At 57.8% G+C, this 22,857-nt stretch overlaps 5 protein-coding genes across 20 annotated transcripts in view; 1 reads left to right on the forward strand and 4 right to left on the reverse strand.

Moving 5' to 3' along the window:
• VEGFB (vascular endothelial growth factor B) lies at positions 1-3,277 on the reverse strand. Of its 2 annotated transcripts, none has more exons than XM_003122578.5 (7): positions 3,124-3,277; positions 2,520-2,562; positions 1,973-2,169; positions 1,748-1,821; positions 1,521-1,556; positions 1,042-1,176; positions 1-455 (listed from the first exon to the last, which is right to left on the reverse strand). In XM_003122578.5, the coding sequence occupies exons 1-7, from the start codon at positions 3,181-3,183 to the stop codon at positions 434-436; spliced, it is 567 nt and encodes a 188-aa protein (XP_003122626.3). In that variant the 5' UTR covers positions 3,184-3,277; the 3' UTR covers positions 1-433. The 2 variants fall into 2 exon arrangements, with proteins under 2 accessions (XP_003122626.3, XP_003353841.2); XM_003353793.4 differs by having other exon boundaries at positions 1,042-1,277; positions 3,124-3,240.
• Positions 3,156-14,717, forward strand: TRPT1 (tRNA phosphotransferase 1). 9 transcript variants are annotated; one of them, XM_021082877.1, is made up of 8 exons: positions 3,565-3,802; positions 11,388-11,467; positions 11,637-11,794; positions 12,558-12,727; positions 12,818-12,992; positions 13,191-13,247; positions 13,324-13,434; positions 13,810-14,253. In XM_021082877.1, the coding sequence occupies exons 2-8, from the start codon at positions 11,397-11,399 to the stop codon at positions 13,899-13,901; spliced, it is 834 nt and encodes a 277-aa protein (XP_020938536.1). In that variant the 5' UTR covers positions 3,565-3,802; positions 11,388-11,396; the 3' UTR covers positions 13,902-14,253. The 9 variants fall into 9 exon arrangements, with proteins under 9 accessions (XP_013849627.2, XP_020938537.1, XP_020938536.1 ...); XM_021082881.1 differs by lacking the exon at positions 3,565-3,802 and adding an exon at positions 10,956-11,041; XM_021082880.1 differs by lacking the exon at positions 3,565-3,802 and adding an exon at positions 10,984-11,066.
• On the reverse strand, positions 3,715-8,036 carry DNAJC4 (DnaJ heat shock protein family (Hsp40) member C4). 2 transcript variants are annotated; one of them, XM_003122579.5, is made up of 7 exons: positions 7,656-8,036; positions 7,238-7,330; positions 6,231-6,324; positions 5,568-5,752; positions 5,322-5,483; positions 4,005-4,091; positions 3,715-3,914 (listed from the first exon to the last, which is right to left on the reverse strand). In XM_003122579.5, exons 1-7 carry the CDS (start codon positions 7,997-7,999, stop codon positions 3,812-3,814), a joined length of 1,068 nt encoding a protein of 355 aa, XP_003122627.4. In that variant the 5' UTR covers positions 8,000-8,036; the 3' UTR covers positions 3,715-3,811. The 2 variants fall into 2 exon arrangements, with proteins under 2 accessions (XP_003122627.4, XP_005660808.2); XM_005660751.3 differs by lacking the exon at positions 7,656-8,036 and adding an exon at positions 7,519-7,626.
• Positions 8,184-10,953, reverse strand: NUDT22 (nudix hydrolase 22). Of its 6 annotated transcripts, none has more exons than XM_013994165.2 (6): positions 10,936-10,953; positions 10,099-10,596; positions 9,656-9,754; positions 8,872-8,969; positions 8,649-8,742; positions 8,184-8,349 (listed from the first exon to the last, which is right to left on the reverse strand). In XM_013994165.2, exons 2-6 carry the CDS (start codon positions 10,576-10,578, stop codon positions 8,248-8,250), a joined length of 873 nt encoding a protein of 290 aa, XP_013849619.1. In that variant the 5' UTR covers positions 10,579-10,596; positions 10,936-10,953; the 3' UTR covers positions 8,184-8,247. The 6 variants fall into 6 exon arrangements, with proteins under 6 accessions (XP_013849619.1, XP_013849620.1, XP_005660810.2 ...); XM_013994166.2 differs by lacking the exon at positions 10,936-10,953 and adding an exon at positions 10,850-10,935 and having other exon boundaries at positions 8,721-8,742; XM_005660753.3 differs by lacking the exon at positions 10,936-10,953 and adding an exon at positions 10,850-10,935.
• Positions 13,909-22,857, reverse strand: part of FERMT3 (fermitin family member 3) — a 23,112-nt gene continuing 14,163 nt past the window's right edge. Inside the window, exons 7-15 of the mRNA XM_003122594.4 lie at positions 17,364-17,471; positions 17,100-17,234; positions 16,971-17,020; positions 16,752-16,876; positions 16,422-16,528; positions 16,085-16,318; positions 15,612-15,736; positions 14,703-14,844; positions 13,909-14,581 (exon numbers count right to left, since the gene is read on the reverse strand). Of these exons, the coding sequence (XP_003122642.2) occupies positions 14,402-14,581; positions 14,703-14,844; positions 15,612-15,736; positions 16,085-16,318; positions 16,422-16,528; positions 16,752-16,876; positions 16,971-17,020; positions 17,100-17,234; positions 17,364-17,471 (1,206 nt within the window). The 3' untranslated portion in view covers positions 13,909-14,401. The remainder of the gene's footprint in view (positions 14,582-14,702; positions 14,845-15,611; positions 15,737-16,084; positions 16,319-16,421; positions 16,529-16,751; positions 16,877-16,970; positions 17,021-17,099; positions 17,235-17,363; positions 17,472-22,857) is intronic.

Raw genomic sequence — 22,857 nt, forward strand, 5'->3', positions numbered from 1 at the left:
GCTCCTTCCATCTCTTTTATCAGGACTGGGGTTCACAGTTCTTGTACCGAAGCCCAACTCCCATTATTTTGCAGGGGATCAGGGTCTTCTTAGTGAGGGGACGGAGGAGCCAGTTGTAAGATGCCAACTGGCACAAGGTGGTTAAAAACTGAGACGGGCCCCCATTGTCTCTCAAGTTGATAGGCGATCCCTCTTGCTGCCCTCAAGTCTCTTCATCCAGCGCTGCCCGTGTTGTTGGACGGCAGCTTCAGAGAGACACGAGGCGGTCAGAAAGCCCTCTGAAAGGCCCGGGTCCGAGAGGAGCTTCCGCCCAGGCTGAGGTCTTGGGGACTGGACTCTTCTCACCAGACTGCCCTTGTGGCCCCTATACCCTGGGGGTCGGGGGGCAGGGGCTGTGAGGCAAGTGGCCCCACTGAGTCTGAGAAGCAATGTGTCACCTTCGCAGCTTCCGGCACCTGAGGAGGGAACGAGGGGGTCTGTTCATGCTGGCACAGCTCAGCCCCTGCTCCTCTGGACCCACCCCCTTGTCACCGCCTGTGGACCCCATTCTCCCCTAACACTTCCTGGGAAGTCCCACAGGCCCGCCATGGAAGGGAGGGTGGCGAGAAACACCTTGGACAAGGGCGGACAAAGGTTCCACTGCATCCCCTGGCCTTTCAGAGCCCATACGGTGGAACAACTGTCTTTCTGTGGCTCAGGGCCTTGCCAACTGGAAAGGGGTCTTTCTCATTTCTACTCCTGGCAGATATCACCACTTCCAGGACATCTCTGAATTGCTCAAAGGTGTTGTCAGTGCCCCTTACCACAGCCCGTGACTTGACATCCTCTGTTGGCATCATGTGCCCTCGTGTCTGACTCCCGCGTTAGAACGTGAACCTTGTTTGTGCTGACCCCAGCGCCCGCAGGCACTTGGGCAATATTTGTTCAACACACTCAAAGCGGCCTCTTCCCTGGCTCTTCTCCCAGTGGCAGGCTCACCTGGACCTGCTCCAGGACGGGGCCCTGAGCCCTGCCCCAACAAACGCCATGCGGATGCCTCACCTGCAGGTGTCTGGGTTGAGCTCTAAGCCCCGCCCTTGACAACGGAGGAAGCTGCGGCGTCGGCAGCGGCAGCGGCAGGTCCAGGGGTCAGGGCGCTGGCGGCGCTGGGGGCAGCGTGGGCAGAGGGGCCTGGGGCTGGAGTGGGATGGGTGATGTCAGCTGGGGAGGGTGCTCCGGGGGCAGGGTCCCAGCCCGGAACAGAGCGGGGCTGGGGACGGTGGTGGGGAGTGGAAACCCTAGGAGGAGAAGCAACATGTCTCGGGTGGGAAGGAAGAATCTTCCCAGGAGCTGGGATCAGGGCAGAGCATAGACTTAGGGGGCAGAGGGAAAAGGGAGAGGGGGACACGAGTGGAGGAAAAGGAGGGGAGGGGATCACAACTTCCTGCCCCACTCTTAACACCCCCCGCCCAACCCCCACATCACATTCTGGGCGCTAGGCCTGGGCTCCCATCCCACCTCAGCAAGAGCCCAAGACTCACCTGTCTGGCTTCACGGCACTCTCTCGTTTTTTTGGTCTGAAAAGTAAGAGGCAGACAGAGACAAGGAAGAAGAGGATCAGGAAGCCAAGCATCCTCCTCTTGTGCCCCAGATCCCGGGCCTACCCAGCTCTCCTCTCAGAAACCTGGTCCCCGCTGTGGGGTGCCATCACACCCAGCACTCCCCTAGCGTGCTCCCTGCAAACCCAAAAGCGGAGCCTGGCTGGCACCTGCATTCACACTGGCTGTGTTCTTCCAGGGACATCTCCCCCAGCTGACTGCTTGGGTACCGGATCATCAGGATCTGTGCTCAGAACAAGGAAAGACACATGAAAGAGAAAGGAACGGGACAAAGCTCTAGGTCTGGAGGGTTGAGAACACCCCACCCACGAGCCAACCCCCGTCCCCAGAACACCAGCATCCACCGCAGCCAGGCACGCCCCCCTGCCCCATACCTGCATTCGGACCTGGTGCTGCCCAGTGGGCACGCACTCCAGGCCGTCGTCAGGGCAGCAGCCACCACAGCGCTGCACAGTCACGCAGCTGGGCACCAGTTGCTTGGCCACAGTGCCCATGAGCTCCATGGTTAGAGGCACCACTACCTCCCGCGGCTGGCAGGTGGCACGAGCATATACGTCTATCCATGACACCACTGGGGACAGATAAGTAAGGGTTAAGTCCTCACTAGGTTTCCTGTGGCTGCTCCCTGGTTCCCCTGCCCCTGTGCCCAGCAGCTGTTTCTCCCTAGTCTCCAAGTCATGGCCACTCTCCACTAGCTTCCACTCTGCCCTCCCCAGCTGCTTCCCCTGCCATGTCCATCCAGGACCCAGGTACCCCACTGCCTCAATCAATCTCCCCTTCTGGGAAATGGGCAGAACAAAAGTTTGCATCTTACACCTTACATCTGTGATTACACAGAATGAGGAAGACCCAGAGTCTGGAATCCGGGCTGGAGCAAAGCGTTCCCAGTGCTGGCTACTGCAGTTACTGTGTTACTATTACCTTTCTTTTGGTGGCCAGAGGCATCAGGCTGGGAGACCGGGGCCTATGAGAGAGAAAAGAGCTGGACCCAAGGTGCACTCCAGGAAGGGCTAGCCCTGTCACTGTCCCCAGGGCTCTGCCCTTGCCGTCAGGAGGCTTCAACCCCTCTCTGACATTTTTCCAGGTTGCTCTGTTCCTGGGGCCACTCTAGCTTTACCTGTCCTCTCTTGGCCACCTGGGACCTGCCCTGGCCACGACCAGCCAGGCGCGCTCTGCCCGCAGCGTTGAATCTCCAAGCCTCGGGAGCGGGTTAGTTCTCGAGGCCGCAGGTCAGGAGGGGGCACAGTGGGCGCCGAACCGCGCGTCCTGCAGGCACCGAGGCGGCCCCGCCCCCGGCGGCGCCCAGGGGACGGGGTGGGGCGGGGGAGTGGCCCCGGCGTTGGGCCGGCGGGCCAGCGGGGAGGGACACCTCCTGGGGGATGCCCGGGCCGGGACCCTGCGACTCCCCGTCGGCGGCGGCCCGACCCCGCGGATCCCCGAGGCCGCGGCCGCCCCGCGCCTCTCCACTTCCGCCAACCTTGAGAGAGGGCAAGGCGGGCGGGCGGGATGTCGCGGACGCACGTACCTGGGCGGGGGCCAGCTGCAGGAGCGCAGCGAGCAGCAGGCGGCGGAGCAGGGGGCTCATGGTGGCCGCGGGGGCCGCGTGCCGGGGGCGCCCGCATCGCCCTAGCCCGGTGGCGCGAGGGGCGGCGGCAGCCAGAGCCCCATGGCGCGGGCTCGGGCGCGGCGGGCGGGGGCCGGGCGCGGGGGGCGGCTCCTCCGCGGCCCCCTCCCGAGCCCTGGGCGCAGGCAGCGCAGCGCAGCGCAGCGGCGGCGGCGGCGGCCGGAGGAGCCGGGCGGGCGGCCGGGCGGCGGCGGCGGCGGCGGGCGGCGGGGACGGCGGGGGCGGCGGGGGGCCGGGCCCGGGATGGCGGGCGGGCGGCTCATGTGACCCAGACACGCGCTCCCCACCGGGCCGCGGGGCGGGGGCGGGGCGGGGGAGGGGGCGAGGCCGCCGGCGGGGCCCGCCCCCTGCACACACACCCCCTCCCGCCGCAGCAGGGGAAAGGGGACGCACCGCCCAGGGGGCCGGGCTCCCGGGTGGCCGTCGCCGGATCCCGGAGGGCGGGGCCCGGGCCGGGGGCGCCAGGCCTGAAGGAGGGAACCAGACAAGAGCTCTGAGAACCACTTTATTGCCCGCGTTTCTGGGAGTGGGACGTACCAGGAGGGAAGCACAGAGGGAGCACACCCCGGGCCCCATCCAGGTGAGCTGCTCAGGGGCTGGGGGGCACGATCCCTGGGCCTTCAGGAGGGCCAGGTGTTGGCTGCAGCAGCTGCCTCTGCTGTTGCTCCTGCTGGAGCCTGGCTCTTTTGGCCCTGCAGGGGAGAGCACCTGTGGTCGGGACAGGGATCCCGGAGGGTGGTGCCAGGACAGTGAAGGGAGGGCAGAAAAGAGCTGGGACAGACCTGGCCCGGGCCCGAGTGTCATTGTAGATGGCTGTGATGATCCGATCCTTTTCATCCATGAAGCTACGGTGCACCTGCTCCAGCTTCCTGCATGGGGGGTACAGTTAACTTTGGGCCCCCAGTACCTTCTGTCCCCCAGTCCCACCCTCTCCATCCCACTCTAGGGTCTCAGAGCTTTAGATCTGTGGGGACCTCAGCCTCACTGCCTATGTTGCATGAGGAGAGGGGCACAGAGTGGCTTGTCCAGAGTCCAATGGCCACCTAGGTCCCTGACTGTCCTGAAGGTGGTGACAGCAGACCCAGTGTCCTGGAGGGGAACTAGAAAGGGTTGTTCCTCCAATTCCATTACTAAGCGAGGCACACTGCTAGCAGTGGGCACCCGCCTTTAGGTGTCTTTGCTGTCAAACCTCGGTGGCATGGCGTGCGTGAGAGGGTGGTGGGAAAACAGCGACTGACAAACAAATGAGGATGGTTGTCCAATTCGATGCATTTCCTTCTGGTGTTAAAATTTTGATTAGCTCCAGCGCTCTCTGGCAGCCAGCACCAAAAATTTACATTCGTATTATAAAAAACTGAAAATGACATTACCCCTTAGTGCAGAGCTGCCTTTGCCAAGTAAGAAGAGGCTCTGGGTGTTTCTGGTGTGGCTCAGTGGTAACAATCCCTACTAGTATCTGTGAGGATGCAGGGTCGATCCCTAGCCTCGTTCAGTGGGTTAAGGATCTGACATTGCCTTGAGCTGCAGTGTAGGTCAAAGATCCGGCTTAGATTTGGCGTTGCTGTGGCTGTGGCTACAACTCCAACTCCAATTGTACCCCTCACCTGGGAACCTCCATAATGCTGCAGGTGAGGACCTAAAAAGCAAAAAAAAGAAAAGACGACAAAGAAGAAGAGGCCCTGGAGGAGACCTATTTCATGAAATTCTTTTTTTTTTTTTTTTTTTTTTTGTCTTTTTGCCTTTTTCTAGGGCCGCGCCTACGGCATATGGAGATTCCCAGGCTAGGGGTCCAATCGGAGCTGTAGCCGCCGGCCTACACCAGAGCCACAGCAACGCGGGATCCGAGCCGCATCTGCAACCTACACCACAGCTCATGGCAACGCCGGATCCTTAACCCACTGAGCAAGGCCAGGGACCAAACCCAAAAACCTCATGGTTCCTAATTGGATTCGTTAACCACTGTGCCACGACGGGAACTCCGCAATTCTTAGCTTGAGAAACACAAGAATGCAGGCCACAGGGACAGTGTGGGTGGATGCCTGACACTGGGCTTTGCCCACCCTCCTGCCCTCTGCCCATCAGCCCAGGGGGAAGCGCACCTGAAGGCAACATAGTGCAGGCACATGCCTGCCAGCATGATCAAGAGGCAGTACCCCAGCGTTCGCTGGTTGTGTTTCTGCTGCTGCCGCCTTGACTCTGGTCCCTGAGGCCTGACACCAGGAAACTGGGCCCAGTATCGTGCACTGGGGTCCTCCCAGGAGCTGTTGGGAGGGAGAAGGGAGAATGTAGGGAAGAGTCTCCTGGTGAGACTTGGCCGTGGCAAGCTGGGGGCAGGACTACTGTACCTGTGCGCCCGATGAGCAGACCTGGGATAGGCTGCGGTTCCTGGAGACTTTGGGGAAGTCGCTGAACGAAGCTGGTGGTCATAGCTACGGCGGCTCTCCTCACGGCTGAGCACTTGGTACGCTTCACTCAGCTCCACAAAGCGGCTGTGCAGGGCTGGGTTCCCGGGGTCCCGGTCAGGGTGCAGCTGGGGTGGGGTAGGACTCCCCTCATCTCCCTTTCCATGCCCCCTCCCAGGACCTATCCTGATCATGTCCACCCACCTGGGCTCATGTTATTCCTAAGGCCCTGCCTGGGCAGTGACCTTCACTCTCAGGGCTGCCTGTGCCTCCAGAAGAGTAGAGTCTAGAAGCAAAGACTCCTGCCCCCTCCCCTGTTGACACCCTCCACACCTGCTGCCTGGCTCTCACCATATACCCTGGTCCCAAGAACAGGCGGGTCAAGAGAACCAAGCCCAGACCATCAGACAGGACCCTTGGCTCCTGCTCCCAACCTTTCTTCCCCCCTGGCCAGATCCCTGCCCCTGGGGCACCTCCCATTCCCTGTGAAATCCTGAGGGAATATGCACAGCCAGAAGGAGCCTCTCAGCTCCATTCCTGAGAATTTGGAGCCTCCCCCATGTGGCTCACACGTTCTCCCCCCTCTCCATTTAAGACCACTGGTACCTCTTTGGACTTGGAGAAGAAAGCTCGTTTAACTTCTTCAGCACTGGCACCAGGATGCACCCCCAACAGTTCATAGTAGTTACTGGGGCCAGACCTGTGGAAAGAGGCCCAAACATGCAGGGGATGAGGAAAACACAGGATACCCCTTTCCTGCCCCTCCCAGCCCCTGTGGGCCACGCCCTTCAACTCAGCATCCAGGTGCCAGGGGGCTGAGGCAGGGGCCAAGGGAGATCTCTAAATCATCCCTCCCTCTTTGAGTGTTCCAGGTATGGACCACATCAGAATGTCTCAAAGTGTAGTCTTCGGACCCTTTGCATCAGAAACCCCTGAAAAGCATGTTTAAAAAATAGATTCTTGGAGTTCCTGTTGTGGCTCAGCTGATTAAGAACCCAAGTATTGTACGTGAGGATGCAGGTTCAATCCCTGGCCTTGCTCAGTGGGTCAAGGATCCGGCATTGCTGCAAGCTGAGGAACAGGTCGCAGATGCGGCTCGGATCTGGTGTTGCTGTGGCTGTGGTGTAGGCCCCATGTGCTGTAGCTCCCATTTATTTGACCCCTAGTCTAGGAAGAACCTCCCTATGCCGCAGCTGTGGCCCTAAAAAGAAAGAAGAAAAAAGTGGTTTGCTGAGTCCTCCTTCATTCCCGCCAATCAGAATCTCCAGAGCAGGGCCCAGGAATCTTCATTTTTGTGAGCTCCCCCCATCCCCAATCCCACCCCCGTGGGTTTTGTACAGGGGTGCTTGACAACCACCAGCGTGGTGGACAGCACATAGGGTTTGGCTCGGGATCAAATTCCAAATCTGCCACTTAACTCTATGGCCTTGGGGGTCATCCCTTAATCTCTGATCCTATGTCCTCAGCAATGAAGGTGAGGGTGACCGGAGACAAGGCTGTAAGGCGCCTGACCCAGAGTAAGAGATCACCACTATCCCAGAACCTAGTGTAGGGTCTAGAACTGGGCAAGCCCGCAGCAGAAACCTTCTGAATGACCCAGGCGCCCAACTCACCGCTGCCCGGCGGCCGCAGCGAAGGACCGGGTGGGAGGGTTGCGGGGCCACAGCCGGCACAGGCGCAGGGGCAGCATGGCGGCAGGCGGGCAGCTGGTGAAAGGAGGCCACAAAGAGGAGTGGGATGGGACCAGACTTCAACCACTGAGGAGGGGGTGGTGGGCAGAGGGAAGGGGCCCGATCCCGTTTAGACGCGAAGGAAAACTGAAGCGGCCCAGGGGACGCAGAGGGAAATGGAACCTCCTTGCTCTAGACCAGACCCGCCTGTCCCCGCCTCTGACCAGGGCGTCCGGGGCCTTTCTCCAGTCTTGTCTCAGGGTCTGGATAACCGGCCCCGGATGCAGCGACCCCTTCCCACCTGGGAGCCTGGGGGGGGTGCAGGAGGAGCCACACCAAACCCCGCCCCTGCTGCACTCACGGACTCCGCGGCCGTCGCCATTTCCTGCTCCCATTCAGGCCCGGCCTCCTCACTCTCATTGGCTTAGATGCTAAGGCCACGCCCACTCGTCTGAAGGTGAGGACGTGCGGCGAAGGCCCGCCCCCTCCCGCTGACTGGCTTTTGATGCCTCGGACCCACCCATAGAGGCGGGCTCCTGTGGTCTTGGCAGGAGGGCGCCAGCACCCACTTGGGAAGCCTGCCGACCGACCCTGACCCTCGACCCTGGACCCTAGGCCCGGCGCAGTTGCCTTGTCCCTCCCTCGGATATGCCTGTTACTCCGCTCTGCAGCGAGACGCGTTTCACAAAGCAGTTTCCACACCATAGTCGGCCTGGAACCTCATCAGAGCCTGGCAAGGGAGCAAGGCGCTCAGCTTCAGAGGGGTAAACCGAGGCTGGGCCTTACCACCCCACCCCCCACCCCAGGCCCTTCGCTTGTCTCTGTCGGCCACCTAGGGCTCTCCCAGCAGCCCCTCCCTGTCCCACGGAAACAGCAGATGGCAGTGGAATCCAAGAATAAAGTCCTTTATTGTCTTCCGAGCGGTGGTGACAGGGCTGGGGACTCAGGGCAACTCAGGTGGAGTTTCCCTGGACCCGACTGTAGAGGAAGATGGCGCCTTTGGCCGATGGGCAGAGCTGGGACCACATTTCAGTCTCCTGCAACCTCCGCACCTTCTGTGGGGAGACAGTGAGACCCAGACATCCGGACCTCAGGTTTCTTGCGGGAGCTGTGCCCACAGATTCTGAGCCTCGGAGCCCTCTAAGGAGACATGTCGAGGGGGCTGAACAGGTTAGTGGCCTCTCTCCTTGGGCTGGGGGAATCCTAGTGGGGCCTTGTGGCTCCGGAGGGAAGCCCTGAGAGATTCAGGAGCCCTCTCTGACCCAGCCCTGGGAGACAGACATGCATCACCAGGCTTCTGTAAGCCCTGAGCCCAGCTCTTTGTCCAAAGAAGACACACTTTGCCACTTCGAACCTGTGTCTCCACAAAGATAATTCCCGTGGATTCGTGGGCCTCAGGTCCCCCACTCATGTAGTGCTTCCTCACCTGCTCAGAAGACAGGCTGCACCTGGACAGGGACATGAGAGTGGCCTGGTGAGTGCTTAGCTCCTGGAGGGTCCCTCAGCTGCCTCAGCCATGCCCCTTAACCACCCACCTACCCCAGGACCCAGGACCCTGTCCCCCAGAGCTCACTCACTGGACGTAGAACTCGGCACTGGCACGGCCGGCACTGGTCTCATTGCGGGCGATGCCCAATAGCAGCGGCCGGCTCAGGGTGAGCAGCGGCAGGTTCACCTAGGATCAGGGAGACCACCTGTCAGTACCCACCGCCTGCTTCCCTGCTCCTCTCAGCATAGAAGAGTGTGTTACCCTTGGACAGCATTTTACAGTTTGTACTTCAAGTGCCCAGCATCACAGAATGTCAGATCTTGGGCATGCTCATGGGAAAATCAGAACCGGCGAGATTGAATGGTTTGCTCAGGGTCACCCAAGGGAAGTGGCTTTAGTAACTGGGACCACCATTCACTCCTCTTTCTCACAAACCGGGAGGGACATTTATCATTGCTCCCATTGTAAAAAGGAAGAACCTGGGAGTTCCCGTTGTGGCTCAGCAGCAATGAACCCAACTAGGATCCATGAGGACATGGGCTTGATCCCTGGCCTTGCTTGGTGGGTTAAGGAACTGGTGTGGCTGTGGCTGTGGCGTAGGCTGGCGGCTACACCTCCTATTCAACCCTTAGCCTGGGAGCTTCCATATGCCCCGGGTGCAGCCCTAAAAAGACCAAAAGAGGAAGAACCTGAGGCACACACAGAAACGGGGGCTAGAATTCCATTCCGTGCGCACCTGGCTACAAAGCCAAGCTCTTTGCTCAATGCTGGATGCCTGCAGATACTCCTGCCAGCCTAGACCTGTGGAATTCTGGCATGTTCTACCCACTCTCTCCTTGCCCACCAGCTTGGCCCACCTGCCCCTCACTTACCTCATCACAGATCTCCTGGAGGACACTGGAGAAGAGCTCATGTGCCACCAGCTCCCCAGGGAGGTCCTTGTGCAGGGGGCTGTCACCTGGGCACAGGGCCTGCGAGAGGTCAGGCTGAACCCCTGCTCTCCTTTTCCTGCCCTGCCTTCCCCCATACTCACTGGCCCTGAGGGCCTGGCTGGGCACAGCATGAGTCTTGGGGAGCCCCTGGCCCAGGCCCCCTTTTTCCAGATGGACAGCCAGAGGTGCAGCTAGCTCCTCCACCCCCATCCCCACTTCCCTAGATTCCCCCAGGTCTGGGGGCTGGGTTCACTGTGGAGGATGAAACCCCACGGTGAGCAGAGACTTTGGGAGAAGCATCCGGCCAACTCCTTTAAGGGATGAGGGAAACAAAGCCAAACTCTCTGGGTCTTTGTGTTTTTGCGCCCAGCCTGGCATCTCACCTTAGGTTCAGGGTGCCCACCAGGCACGTCCACCAGCCCAGGTGCCTCAGCCACCTGCCCAGAGCGGCGCAGAAAGACAAGGAAGCCATCAGCGGTGGCCAGGGCAGCCCCCACCCCCAGGGGGTCCGCCAGGTAGGCTTGCTTGTCACCCCAGTCGGTGGCCCCCTGCTGTCGCAGCCAGGCAGCTGAGCTGGCCCAGTTGGTGCCCAGGAAGTCTCGATAAGATGTAAGGCCCAGGTGCAGGAGCAGCTGTGGCCCTGGTGAGCCAGTGGGCACCAGGGTGGCGGAGTGTAGGCGGAACTTGGGGGCATCAAAGAGCCAGGGCTGGGCCCGAAGCCGGCTCTCCCAGATGGCAGTGATGGCCTTGTCCCCTCCTGGCAGTGGGCGACGGTCATAGGCTGGACTCAGCTCAGCCCGTACTTGCTCCTCGGGCAACCCGCCAGGGGGGCACTGTAGCAGCAGGGACACCTCAGGGTCCATGGTTAGGACAGGGCAGTTCTGGGGGAGGACACAACCAAGTCTGTCACCCTGGGGGACCCACAGCCACCCTTGGCCCGGCAGCTGGCCCCTCTGCCACAGACTTCCTGAGGATACCCTCAGCCCTTCTGCATCTCCCTGACCACTCCCTGGGCAGTAAAGTGTCTTATCATCATCCCGGCCAGAGCTCCGAGGCTCCCGCTGCCAGAATCCCTGAGACTCCCCGGCATCCCTACCACCCAGAGGTCCTGGGTCCAGTCACCCCCCCATACACCTGTTTCCCAAAACCAAAGGTCCTCTCTCCAACAGCTGACGCGCAGGTACGCCTCCCCGGTTCCGGAAGCTCCGGCCGCCACTCACCCGCCCACAATTTTCGCAGGCTCCGCCCCTTTCCCCAGAGCGGAAGTGCCCGCCCCTTTCTTCCTCCGCTTCTCATTGGCCGGCCCGGCGCTCAGGGCCCGGCGGGGTAAGCTGTCGGGCCCTCGCAGTCGGTGAGCCTTCCTGTCCGTCCCGAGTCTGTCTGTCCTGGCTGGCCTAGCCGCTTCCGCCCCTTTACCGTGGATGCCATCCCCTTCCCCAGGCCCGCCGTGCGGGGCAGGCCCGCGAGCCTGGAGCCCGTGGCTGACACAGTGTGACCTTGGGCAAGTCTTGTCTGCTGGGCCTCAGCACCTGGGAGTTCGGGGTGGGAAGTGAATTTAGTGATCTGAGCAGCCCTCTCCCAGCTCTCAAGTCCTGAGGCTTTGTGAGTTTCTGGGCAGCGTGGGGACATGGGGAGGTCCCTAAGAGTCTTCACATGTTACTGCTCTTCACAGGACTTGGCCATGAACTCTGGAGGAAGGAGGCAGGAAGCAGCAGGCCCAGGGGTAGAAGGGCTCACAGACCCCGGGAACAGGTGCCCCCCCTCTCCACCCTCACCCCTGCTCCCAGTGTGGGAGGGCAGGGGAGAGGGGACTCTGAAGCCTGTTCCCTGGGAAATGCTGGTGGGGGGGGAGTCAGGGCTGAAGGGTCGTGCTGTTCCCAAGGAGCACAGGGACTCCAACCGCTCTGGTCTCCCTCTGCAGGGGGTCACTCAGGGTTCAGGGTGAGCAGCAGGGCAGGATCCCACAGGGACTAGGGGCCACCTCTGGGCTCTTTCAGGACCGAGATGTACAACTGTCCAAGGCTCTGTCCTATGCCCTGCGCCACGGGGCCCTGAAGCTGGGGCTTCCCATGGGGGCCGGTAAGTGAGCATCTTAGAGGCTGGGCCGAGGAGAGGCTGGGCCCAGGGAGCAGTGTGACTGCCCTCTCCCATGGCTCCCACCACAGTCCTTTGGGGATGACACGGAAGGTGCGTCCCTCCATGGACAGGGAAGACCGAGGCCACAGTCCAGTGTCCTGTCCAGGGCGGGCTGGGAGTGGGCCTCTGTCTGGGCCAGGCCTGGTGATAACCTCCCGTGCAGTGGCCCAATAAACGCTTATCCAGGAGTGGCCACTGGGGGGGTGTTGGGACAACTGATGTTTATTGAGTGTCCACTCTGAGCTGGACACTGGCCAAAAAAGGGTCACTTTAGGAGTTCCCATTGTGCCTCAGTGGAAACAAACCCCACTAGTATCCATGAAGATGTGGATTTGATCCATGTCCTCGCTCAATGGATTAAGGATCTGGTGTTGCTGCGAGCTGCGGTGTAGGTCCTAGATGCGGCTCAGATCTGGCTTTGCTCAGATCTGGTATAGGCTGGCAGCTACAGCTCCGATTCAACCCCTAGCTTGGGAACTTCCATATGCAGCAGGTGCAACCCAGAAAAAAGGTGGGGGGGGGGTCACTATTTCTATGACCCTCCATGAGCTAGATCCTGTTCCCATGGAGTCTGAGAAAACTGACGCCCCAGAAGGGGAGCCTTTCTAAAGGATAAACAGGCTCTGTTCCAGTTGCCTGTGGCTCCCCCGGTAACTCCGGCCCAGCCCGAAGCGAGTTCAGCCCCTAACCACCTGCCTGCCCACAGATGGTTTTGTGCCTCTGGGCGCCCTCCTGCAGCTGCCTCAGTTCCGCAGCTTCTCAGCTGAGGATGTGCAGCGCGTGGTGGACACCAACGAGAAGCAGCGGTTCACCCTGCAGCCGGGGGACCCCAGCACGGGCCCTCTCATCCGGGCCAATCAGGGTCACTCCTTGCAGGTGGGGACTGAGGGGACAAGGGGGAGAGCTACGCGGGACCCCTGCCGGTGAGGGGGGTCTCACGGCAGCCCACTCCCTCGTCCACCTCAGGTACCTGCGTTGGAGCTGATCCCCCTGGAGACCCCGCAGGCCCTGCCTCTGATGCTCGTCCACGGCACATTCTGGCGGCACTGGCCATCCATCCTGCTCAAGGGCCTGTCCCGCCAGGGAAGGACACACATCCACCTGGCCCCGGGACTGCCTGGGGACCCTGGCGTCATCAGTGGTCAGTGCCCCCCCAGCTACTCCCGCCCACTCTGTCCTCCCTGGTCCTCCTCCAAGGGTCATGGCCTCTCTTGTCCAGGGCCAGCCCCTACCCTGCTGGCAGGAGCAGCCCCCTCCTCGCAGAGAGCCCAGGCCCGGCCTGCCCAGGTTGGATAACTGTAACCCAGACGCCCCAGGCCCCAGCTCGTTGTCTCCTCAGGCATGAGGCCCAACTGTGAAGTGGCTGTGTTCATCAACGGGCCCCAGGCCCTGGCAGGTGAGTCTGGGCACAGCAGGGACCGCCCCGGGCCTTCAGAGAGGGCACTGAGTCACATCTCTGGCTCTGTCTGCAGATGGAATCCCCTTCTTCCGCTCTGCCAATGGGGTGATCCTGACTCCAGGGAACACTGATGGCGTCTTGCTTCCCAAATACTTCAAGGAGGCCCTGCAGCTGCGCCCTACCCGTAAGAACCACCACCCTACCCCAGTTCTTTTTTTTTTTTTTTTTTTTTTGTCTTTTTGCTATTTCTTGGGCCGCTCTCGTGGCATATGGAGGTTCCCAGGCTAGGGGTGAATCGGAGCTGTAGCCACCAGCCTATGCCAGAGCCACAGCAACACGGGATCCGAGCCGCATCTGCAACCTACACCACAGCTCACGGCAGTGCCAGATTGTTAACCCACTGAGCAAGGCCAGGGACCGAACCCGCAACCTCATGGTTCCTAGTCGGATTCGTTAACCACTGTGCCATGACGGGAACTTCTGCCCTCACCTTTGCCCAGCTCCCAACCTCAGGCTGACTCAGGTCCCCTTCTCTAACCAGCTCTTGTCTCTCTCTCAGGAAAGCCCCTCTCCTTGGCTGGTAATGGAGAGACAGAGTGTCAGCATGGCCCCAAGCACAGCTCCAGAGGAAGAAGGACAACCCCACAATAAAAAAAGATTCTTTTTGGCCATGCCCATGGCATGCGGAAGTTCCTGGGCCAGGGCTCGAACCCCACCACAGCAGTGACCCAAGCCACAGCTGTGACAATGCCAGATCCTATCCCCTCGGCCAACAGGGAACTCCTCAAATATTTATTTTTTAAAAATGTAAAAAGACAACAAAAAGAAACTCCAGTTTGAAACTATGAGTCATTCTCCTGTAGCTGCAGCCAGCCTTCCTTGTGTGCTCAGGGACCACAGCCTGGTCAAGGGTGTTGGTCTTGGCCACTTGGACAAGGGAAGGGCGGGTGCTGTGCAAGCTCAGGGCCCACCCTCCCTAGCCTGGGGGCTGGCAGAGTCTGGCCCAGCCGGGTCCCGATCTGCACAAGGCCAGTGACAGTGGGTGAATGTGCCCAGCTCGGTGCATGTCTGGAGAGGGCGTGGGTGGTGAGTCCCTATGGGTGTGGGCTTAGTGGCAGGTGGTGAGCAGGGCAGGGGCAGTATGACGGGCTTCAGAAGGCCTCGTGACCTCCTGTGAGCTGCAGGAAGAGGTCCTCGTCCAGCTCCTCCCCGCGGGCCCGCTCCCGCGTTGACAGAAAGATGTAGCCTCCGATGTACTCGTGCACGGTGCGGCAGCTGGCAGACACACAGCTGAAAGCCACGTTGATGTGCTCGTCAAACTCGATGGCCACCTGCAGGGCGGGTGATCGGAGGGCTGGTGGGGGTGGGATCAGGGAGCAGCCCCCACCCTGCCTGGCTGGGTCTGGCCCAGCCCTGTGTCCCTGCCCCCATCCTCCTTCACTCCGGGCCCACCTGCCGGATGTCCCAGTTGACGTTCCACTGGCGCATGTTGCTGAAGCGCCAGGTCTTGACCACGTCCCCCACGGCCAGGTCAATGCGGATCAGTCGATTGTTGGCAATGCCCAGGATCTCGTCTTTCCGGCTGCCCTTGAACCTGGAGCCCAAGGGGAGAGAGTGAGCCGGGGCCCCAATCCTGCATGGCCCCAGTGTCTGCCCAGACAGTGGCCCTAGGGAGCAAGCTTGCAAGTAAGTCACTTAGGTTCTCCATTTCCTCATCTGAACAGCGGAGGTTAATGGACAATCGCGATGACGGCATTTAGCAGCATGGGGCAAATGCCTTTAAAGAGCCACTTTTCTCAGTGGTTAACGAATCCGACTAGGAACCATGAGGTTGCGGGTTCGATCCCTGGCCTCGCTCAGTGGGTTACGGATCCACGGCTTGGATCTGGCGTTGCTGTGGCTGTGGTGCAGGCCAGCAGCAACAGCTCGGATTCGACCCCTAGCCTGGAACCTCCATATGCTGCAGGTGCGGCCCTAGAAAAGGCAAATAAATAAAGAGCCATTTTTTTGGTAGCGTTGTCATCCGTTCGGTCATATACTTGCAGGCTTAGAAAATGGGCAGTCAGAGGGGGCACTCCCGGTCACAGCAGACACCGTTAGTCCTGTCCTACAGACCAGCTATCCCCGGCATATTGAGGGAACTGCCTGTGGCAGAGCTGGGCCGGGGGGCTGGGTCTCCTGCTCTCCCGGCCTGATTACTTTCTCTTGTGTTTGCTGTGCAGGTGCAGGATGGAGGGGGTGCACTTGGGGTGCCGTCGGTCAGGCGCAGGGGACCGGAAGGAAGGCTTCTGGTGCCGCCCCCCAGACAGCAGGTGAGCGCCTAGTTGGCGCTTGGCAGACGGGCTGGGGAGGGGCTCGTACCTGACCACGACGTAGGAGATGCCGAAGTCGGGCAAGGACTGCCAGGACTGGATGAAGCGCAGCTGGGCCTCAGACAGCGAGAGTTGGGCCACGTTCTGGTGGGCTTCCAGGATCCGGGGGGTGAGCTGTGGGACCACGCTGGTGAGGAGCTGCCAAGGTCCCTAAGACCCTGTGCCTGTCCCCATCAGGGAGACAGGATGCTGGGGCAGGGGCAGTGCCCGGTGTGCAGCAGCCCGAGTGCACCCTCTCACGGTTCGGCAAATCTGAGCTGGGCTGGGCCCTGAGGGGCACGTGGGCAGCTGGACCGTGAGTCCTCCCAGAGGGTGGGGACCAGCGTGCTCCGTCTCAGGGACCCAGGTGGGAGAAGGAGCCAGCGAACATGTGCCTTTCCAGAGGAAGGCTCTGGAGACCCAGGGGCCAAGGGTGGCTGGTTAAACCCTCTGGTCATTCCCACTACCCACGCCCTCCGGCACCTGCTTGGCCTTGAACTTGCGCTGGAAGCGGGGGGCGACAAGGCCATAGGGGTTGAGGCCCTCGGTGGAGGCATCAGGGCCCTGAGGGTTGTTGCCTGAGCCCCCGCCGCCTGTCCGCTGCAGGCTGAGGAAGGCTAGGATGGCCTGCACCTCGCTGGAGTAGCTGCTGTCGGCCATGGTGCGGCCCTTGGAGGCCAGTCGGCAGCCGGCCATCCAGCGGGCATACTGCTGCTCCTGCAGTGGGCGGGATGAGGAGAGAGGTGAGCAGCTGGTCAGCCCTGGCCCAGCCCCATCCCTGCCTTAGCCTGGCCTGGGCCCCTGTCCGGCTCCCACTCACATCCTGGCACCGCAGGTAGATCTCACTCATGCCCTCAGGGGAGGGTACCAGGAGTTTGATGCAGAACTTCTGGGCTGAGACGTTGACATCAGGGACCACTTCACAGCCTAGAGGAAGAATGTGGGCTAGGAGGCCAGGGAAGGGAGCCCTGCCAGGAGGGCCCTAGATGAATGCCAGCCCCACACAGCGGCCTCGGGCTAGAGGGCATTGTCGTGGGTCCCCAGGAGGAGACAAGTGAAAACATTCACCTGGCCAGCCCATGGGTCGTCCAGCTAAGCCCCGAGCCAGCCCCTGGCCTGTCCCTCTCCTGGCCCGGCCACCCTCACTCACCCTTGAGGTTGAGCTGCTGAATGGGGTCCCCGGGGGCCTCGTCCTGGCTCTTGTAGTAGGACAGCGTGGTCTCCTTGAACACCACCCAGTGCTGGCGGTACCCCTTCAGGGTCAGCTTCCGGGGCCTGAGGGTGAGGCGGGAGCTTTGTGGCACCTGTCCTGTCCTCTCTCCGCACCGGGCCCCCCCAGCAGGGCTGCCACCTCTGGGCCCAGACTCACCGGAAGATCCGGAGATGGTCGCGGAGTTCTGGGATGGTGGTGAGGCTGTCCTGAGGAGGAGGGGAGTCAGAGCGGGGCCGGCCCCTGCGATGGAGCCTGCCCGCAGCCCCTGCTGGAGCCCCTCCTCACCAGCACGTCCGAGGGCGCCGATCCCTCTAGCTTCACCTCCAGGTTGCTCAGAGCTGCATCCAGGTCATCCAGCCCCTGGTCTGTGCTGGCCGGTTCGTCCACCTCCCCGCTCTGGGACAGCTTGTTGATGTGGTACTGGGTGGGGCACATGGCACCCTTAGCCCTGCAGTGCCCTTAGCCTGGCTTCCCCGGAGATGGAAGACCCTGCCCGCCCTGGGCCTGGCCCGCACTGAGCCACCCGGAGCCCCCAGGCCTGCCAGGCACCTGCAGGGCTGCAAACACCATCATCTCCTCCTCGGTACAGTCGATCTCCTCCAGCAGCAGGTCCCACCGAGCCTGCTCGTACAGCTGGGTCAGCCGCACTGGGTCAGTCTGGAGCAGAGGGAGGGGGAGGCTGGGTTGGTTGGATGCCAACTGCCCTGGGCATCCCACATGCCAAGCTCCTGCGAGCCTTAGGCCTGAGCCATGCCCTCCGTGTTGTGCAAGCTCAGTTAGTGGCCCTACTACACAGGGAGCAGACCCAACCCCAGCCTGCCAGCCCATCTGCCTAGGCCCGTGGCAGCCTCTTCTCTTTAAACCTTTTTGTGCAGATAGTATTTGTCCACTGTGTGCCCTGGCCCTGCCGGCTGCTGAAGGGACAAGGGGGACTGAGTAAATCAATCAATAAGTGATTCAAAAGTACCATCAAAGCTATAAAGGAAATAGGGAATTCCCATCGTGGCTCAGCGGAAACGAATCTGCCTAGCATCCATGAGAACGTAGGTTCGATCCCTGGCCTCGCTCAGTGGGTTAAGGATCTGGCATTGCCGTGAGCTATGGTGTAGGTGGGCAGATGCGGCTCAGATCCTGTGTTGCTGTGGCTGTGGTGTAGGCCACAGCTACAGCTCTGATTCACCCCCTAGCCTGGGAACTTCTGTATGCTGAAGGTGCAGTGCTAAAAAGACAAAAAAAAAAAAAAAAAAAAGCTGTAAAGGAAATAGATTCCAAAGGGCGGCTCACTCGTACCCTCAGATAAGAACCTCAGCAGTTCTGTGGTGATGAGAGAGAATGGGATTGGGGTGGGAGGGGGGACTGCACTACAGGAGCAAGCATTCAGGGAAGGCTTCCTTGAAGGAGGTGACATGCGGTGCTGAGACCTGAGGGATGACAACAAGCCACTGAAGAGAAAAGTGATGGAAGAACATTCCAGAGAGAAGGGACAGGGAGCTCACAGGGGGATCCCGGTTACCCACGGAAGACCAAGCCCATGCTCCCTCTGAAACTCACCAAAACGGATAGCAACAGTATAAAAAGGATAAAGCCAAAAGCACAAAGAAGAGAGAGGCAACTACAGCAGGTGAGAGATGGCAACAAAATTTTGGAAGACAGAAAGCAAATGCCTGGATGGGCCCTGAGTTGCAGGGAAGGTGAGCTAGGATCTCACACCCTTTTCCCTCGCTTGTTCTATGGCAAAGGCACTAACAAGTTTTGAAAGTATCAGAAAGCAAACAGCAGAAAGAACTAAGATCTGAACAAAGGCATCCAATTCGCGTTGCAGGAAGGCTCCAGCCTGGGGTCTTCTGGGAGGGGAGGGGGGCGGAAACGAGAACCCTCGCAAGTCTATAAATGGGAGTTCCTGCTGTAGCACAGTGGGTTAAGAATCTGCAGCGACTCAGGTTGCTGTGGAGGTTCAGGTACAGTCCCAGGCCTGGGAACTTCCATATGCCACAAGTGTGGCAATAAAACATTTTTTTTTTAAAGTCTGTAAATGGAGCAGGTCCCTCCCCACTCCCCGCAGCCAGTGACAGCAAGCTGGCACCTAGTGGAAGCCAGAGATTTACTCTCTGGAGATGCTGAGCCAGAGGTACCCCTGCATTTGGTACTCCAGGCACAGCTGGGTGGGGTGCACTATACTGAAAGCTGCTGAATTAAGAGAAAGTTGGCATTTTGAAAGGTGACACTTCCCCAGTCCTTCCCCACTTGTCAGCAAAGACTTTGGCGTGAGCCTTCTATCCCCGACTCAGGAGAGCAGAGGGGTCACTGCTGAGAAGCCAAAGAGAAACCCCCACAAAAGAGTGGCATCCTTGCCCCACCCCTGCAGGAGACCCCCAGAATGCCAAGCCCCATTCATCCACCTAGGGTTTCCAATTGGCTTCTTAGAAACTTGTGTCAAAATACAAAAGGACAGGCAAAGATTGTCCACTTTTTTTTTTTTTTTTTTTTTTAGGGCCATACTCATGGCATATGGACATTCCCAGGCTGGGGGTCAAATGGAGCTACAGTTGCCTGTCTACACCACAGCCACAGCAACACAGGATCCGAGCTGTGTCTTTGACCTACAGCACAGCTCACAGCAATCCAGATCCTTGCCCACTGAGCAAGGCTGGGATCAAACCCACGTTCTCATGGATACTAGTCGGGTTTGTTACCACTGAGCCACAACAGGAACTCCATCAATTACCCACATTTAAAGAAAACTGCTGGTGTGAAACTGTAGAGACCAAGTCAGACAGGGAAAAAGAGTTGGGGAAAAATAAAGACAATGTAGGGAGAAGGGGAAAAAAATCAAATATGTTAAAATCCTTACAGAGACAAAATACTGCACTCATAAAACAAGAACAGGATGCTATATTTTTTTTCTTATTTGGCCGCACCCTTGGCATATGGAAGTTCCTGGTCAGGAGTTCCCATTGTGGCTCAGCGGGTTACAGAGTTCCCAGGCCAGGGACTGATCCACGCTGCAGCTGTGACCCATGACCTATGTCACAACAGAGGCAATGCCAAATCTTTAACCCCTTGTCTTGGGCTGGGGATTGAACCCATGCCGCTACAGAAGCACTGCTGGATCATTAACCCACTGCGCCACAGCAGGAACTCCCAGGAACAGGATGCTATTTTTTAAAGGAATGTAATTATAAAGTTATAGTAATTACGACAGCATGGCCTTGACAAAGAGAGACAAACTGATCAATGGAATCGGAGAGAGAGAGAGAGACACACACGTATGATCTGATCACCTGACTTAGGACACAGGTGACCTTGCCATCGCTGGGGAAAGATGCTCTTTCCGTAATGGAACTGGGTCAACTGTATACGGTAGAAAAAGTGTTTGTACCCCTATCTCACATAACATACAAAAATATCGATTCCAGATGGGTTGCAGATCTAAATATGAAATTTAAAACAGGAAAATATTTAGAGGAAAAATAGGACTACATCTGCGTGATCTTAGAATAAAAGATTTCTTAAGCAGGATGCAAAAGCTATTAATCATAAAAGAAAAAATATGAATCAGATTACATTGAAATTAGGAATTTTTTTTTTAGGACTATACCTGCAGCATATGGCATTTCCCAGGCGAGGGAGTCAATTGGAGCTGCAGCTGCTGGCCTACACCACAGCTACAGCAATGCCAGATCTGAGCCACATCCTCTGACCTACACCACAGTTGTTGTTTTTTTTTTTGTCTTTTTGCTATTTCTTGGGCCGCTCCCTCGGCATATGGAGGTTCCCAGGCTAGGGGTGGAATAGGAGCTGTAGCCACTGGCCTACGCCAGAGCCACAGCAACGCAGGATCTGAGCCACATCTGCAACCTACACCACAGCTCACGGCAACGCCGGATCGTTAACCCACTGAGCAAGGCCAGGGATCGAACCCAAAACCTCATGGTTCCTAGTTGGATTCATTAACCACTGCGCCACGAAGGGAACTCTAAAATTAGGAACTTCTTGTCAAAATAAACCCTTAAGAGAATAAAAAGGCAAAGCATAGAATGGGCAAATATTTCCACAATATATTTATCTGTCAAAGTACTCAAATACAGAATATATCAAGAACTCCTACACAGCGATATGAAAAAGACAAGCAACTCAATATAAAAACTGGCAACAGGAGTTCCCGTCGTGGCTCAGTGGTTAATGAATCCGACTAGGAACCATGAGGTTTCGGGTTCGATCCCTGGTCTTGCTCAGTGGGTTAAGGATCCAGCGTTGCTGTGGCTGTGGTGTAGGCCGGTGGCTACAGCTCTGATTAGACCCCTAGCCTGGGAACCTCCATATGCCGCATGTGTGGCCCTAGGAAAAAAAAAAAGCAAAAAGAGGAGTTCCCGTTGTGGCGCAGTGGTTAACGAACCCGACTAGGAACCATGAGGTTGCAGGTTCAGTCCCTGCCCTTGCTCAGTGGGTTAAGGATCCGGCGTTGCCGTGAGCTGTGGTGTAGGTTGCAGACACGGCTCGGATCCTGCATTGCTGTGGCTCTGGTGTAGGCCGGTGGCTACAGCTCCGATTCGATCCCTAGCCTGGGAACCTCCATATGCTGTGAGAGCAGCCCAAGAAAATGGCAAAAAGACAAAAAAAAAAAAAAAAAAGCAAAAAGACAAAAATAAAAAAAAAATTTAAAAACCCCAAAAAATAAAAAACAAAACTGGCAAATAGTTGAACAGAAACCTCACAAAAGAGGATGTCCAAATGGCTAATAGCCGTATGAAAAAGTTCTCAACTTGATTGGTTCTCAACTTGATTGGTCATCAGGGATATGTAAATTAAAGCCACATAAAAAGCACAGCAGGGGTTGTCTGGGTTTGTGGGGTGGGAGGAGGCATGAGTGCAAATGGGCACTAGCGAACTTTCTGGGGTGATGGAAAAGTTCTAAAACTGGATTGTGGTGGTGATGGTTACCTACCTGTATAAATTTATTTAAAATAAACTGCTGGCTTTTATAGTATGTAAGTTACAGCTCAGTAAAGCCACTTGAAAAAACAAAATACCACATGAAATGCCATTACACACCTACCAAAACGGCTGCAAGGGAAAAGATAGGAAATACCATGCGCTGAAAAAGGGAACAACAGAAACTCTCATATACTGCTGATGGGGGTGTAAATTGGTACTGCCACTGTGGAAATCTGTTTAACAGTTATTTACTACAGCTAAACCATCACCTACCTCACAAACCAGCACTTCCTCCTCTGGGTACATTCCCTACAGAAACATGTTACATATGTTTGCCAGAAGATATTTCCTGGGAGGGTCAGAGCGTAGTAGCCTACTCTGAAAATTATACAATGCCTGTCAATAACAGGTTGGAAAATTAATTGTGGTAAATTGACATCACGGAATACTTCAAACCATGAGAAAGAATATGCTACCACTCCATGCCACATGGATGAATCATACGAGCACCATGCTGCGTGAAAGAAGCCAGACACAAAAGAGTCTAGACTGTGTGATTTCATTTGTGCAGATTTCAAATACAGGCAAAATGAATCTATGGTGTTGGCCGTAACATTAGTGGTTCTCCCTGTAGGAGATACTGCTTGGCTTTTGAAGGCTGAGAAAGTTCTGTTGCTTGATATGTTGTTTACACTTATGATTATTTCTCATTTTATTTATTTATTTATTTTTGTCTTTTTGCCTTTTCTAGGGCCGCTCCCGCACAGCATATAGAGATTCCCAGGCTAGGGGTCCAATCGGAGCTGTAGCCACCAGCCTATGCCACAGCCACAGCAATGCAGGATCCGAGCTGTGTCTGCAACCTACACCACAGCTCACGGCAACACCGGATCCTTAACCCACCGAGCAAGGCCAGGGATCGAACCCACAACCTCATGGTTCCTAGTCAGATTCCTTAACCACTGCGCCACAATGGGAACTCCCACTTATGACTATTTCTAAATGTATGTTACGCTAAATAACAAAACAAAACAAAAACACATACTCAGGAAATAAGAGCTCTTAGAATTTAAAAAGATAGTTGCAGGAGTTCCTGTTGTGGCTCAGC

The sequence above is a fragment of the Sus scrofa genome, chromosome 2 (genome assembly GCF_000003025.6).
Source record: "Sus scrofa isolate TJ Tabasco breed Duroc chromosome 2, Sscrofa11.1, whole genome shotgun sequence".
NCBI lineage: Eukaryota > Metazoa > Chordata > Mammalia > Artiodactyla > Suidae > Sus > Sus scrofa.

What these genes read in the sequence shown, in the direction of transcription:
- NUDT22 (XM_013994162.2), bottom strand. Translation starts at nt 10,578, where the DNA reads ATGGACCCTGAGGTGTCCCTGCTGCTACAGTGCCCCCCTGGCGGGTTG. An exon ending in GTGGGCACCCTGAACCTAAG is followed by an intron (nt 9,755 to 10,098) that starts GTGAGATGCCAG and finishes GACCTCTCGCAG; the next exon opens with GCCCTGTGCCCAGGTGACAG. An exon ending in AGTGCCGAGTTCTACGTCCA is followed by an intron (nt 8,743 to 8,871) that starts GTGAGTGAGCTC and finishes GTCCCTGTCCAG; the next exon opens with GTGCAGCCTGTCTTCTGAGC.
- VEGFB (XM_003353793.4), bottom strand. Translation starts at nt 3,183, where the DNA reads ATGAGCCCCCTGCTCCGCCGCCTGCTGCTCGCTGCGCTCCTGCAGCTG. An exon ending in CTCTGGCCACCAAAAGAAAG is followed by an intron (nt 2,170 to 2,519) that starts GTAATAGTAACA and finishes ATCTGTCCCCAG; the next exon opens with TGGTGTCATGGATAGACGTA. An exon ending in CACAGCCAGTGTGAATGCAG is followed by an intron (nt 1,557 to 1,747) that starts GTGCCAGCCAGG and finishes CTTACTTTTCAG; the next exon opens with ACCAAAAAAACGAGAGAGTG.
- TRPT1 (XM_013994173.2), top strand. Translation starts at nt 3,182, where the DNA reads ATGGTGGCCGCGGGGGCCGCGTGCCGGGGGCGCCCGCATCGCCCTAGC. An exon ending in GGACCCTGGCGTCATCAGTG is followed by an intron (nt 12,993 to 13,190) that starts GTCAGTGCCCCC and finishes TTGTCTCCTCAG; the next exon opens with GCATGAGGCCCAACTGTGAA. An exon ending in CCTGCAGCTGCGCCCTACCC is followed by an intron (nt 13,435 to 13,809) that starts GTAAGAACCACC and finishes TCTCTCTCTCAG; the next exon opens with GAAAGCCCCTCTCCTTGGCT.
- DNAJC4 (XM_003122579.5), bottom strand. Translation starts at nt 7,999, where the DNA reads ATGGTGTGGAAACTGCTTTGTGAAACGCGTCTCGCTGCAGAGCGGAGT. An exon ending in TGGCGACGGCCGCGGAGTCC is followed by an intron (nt 7,331 to 7,655) that starts GTGAGTGCAGCA and finishes TCCTTTCACCAG; the next exon opens with CTGCCCGCCTGCCGCCATGC. An exon ending in GACACTCGGGCCCGGGCCAG is followed by an intron (nt 3,915 to 4,004) that starts GTCTGTCCCAGC and finishes TCTCCCCTGCAG; the next exon opens with GGCCAAAAGAGCCAGGCTCC.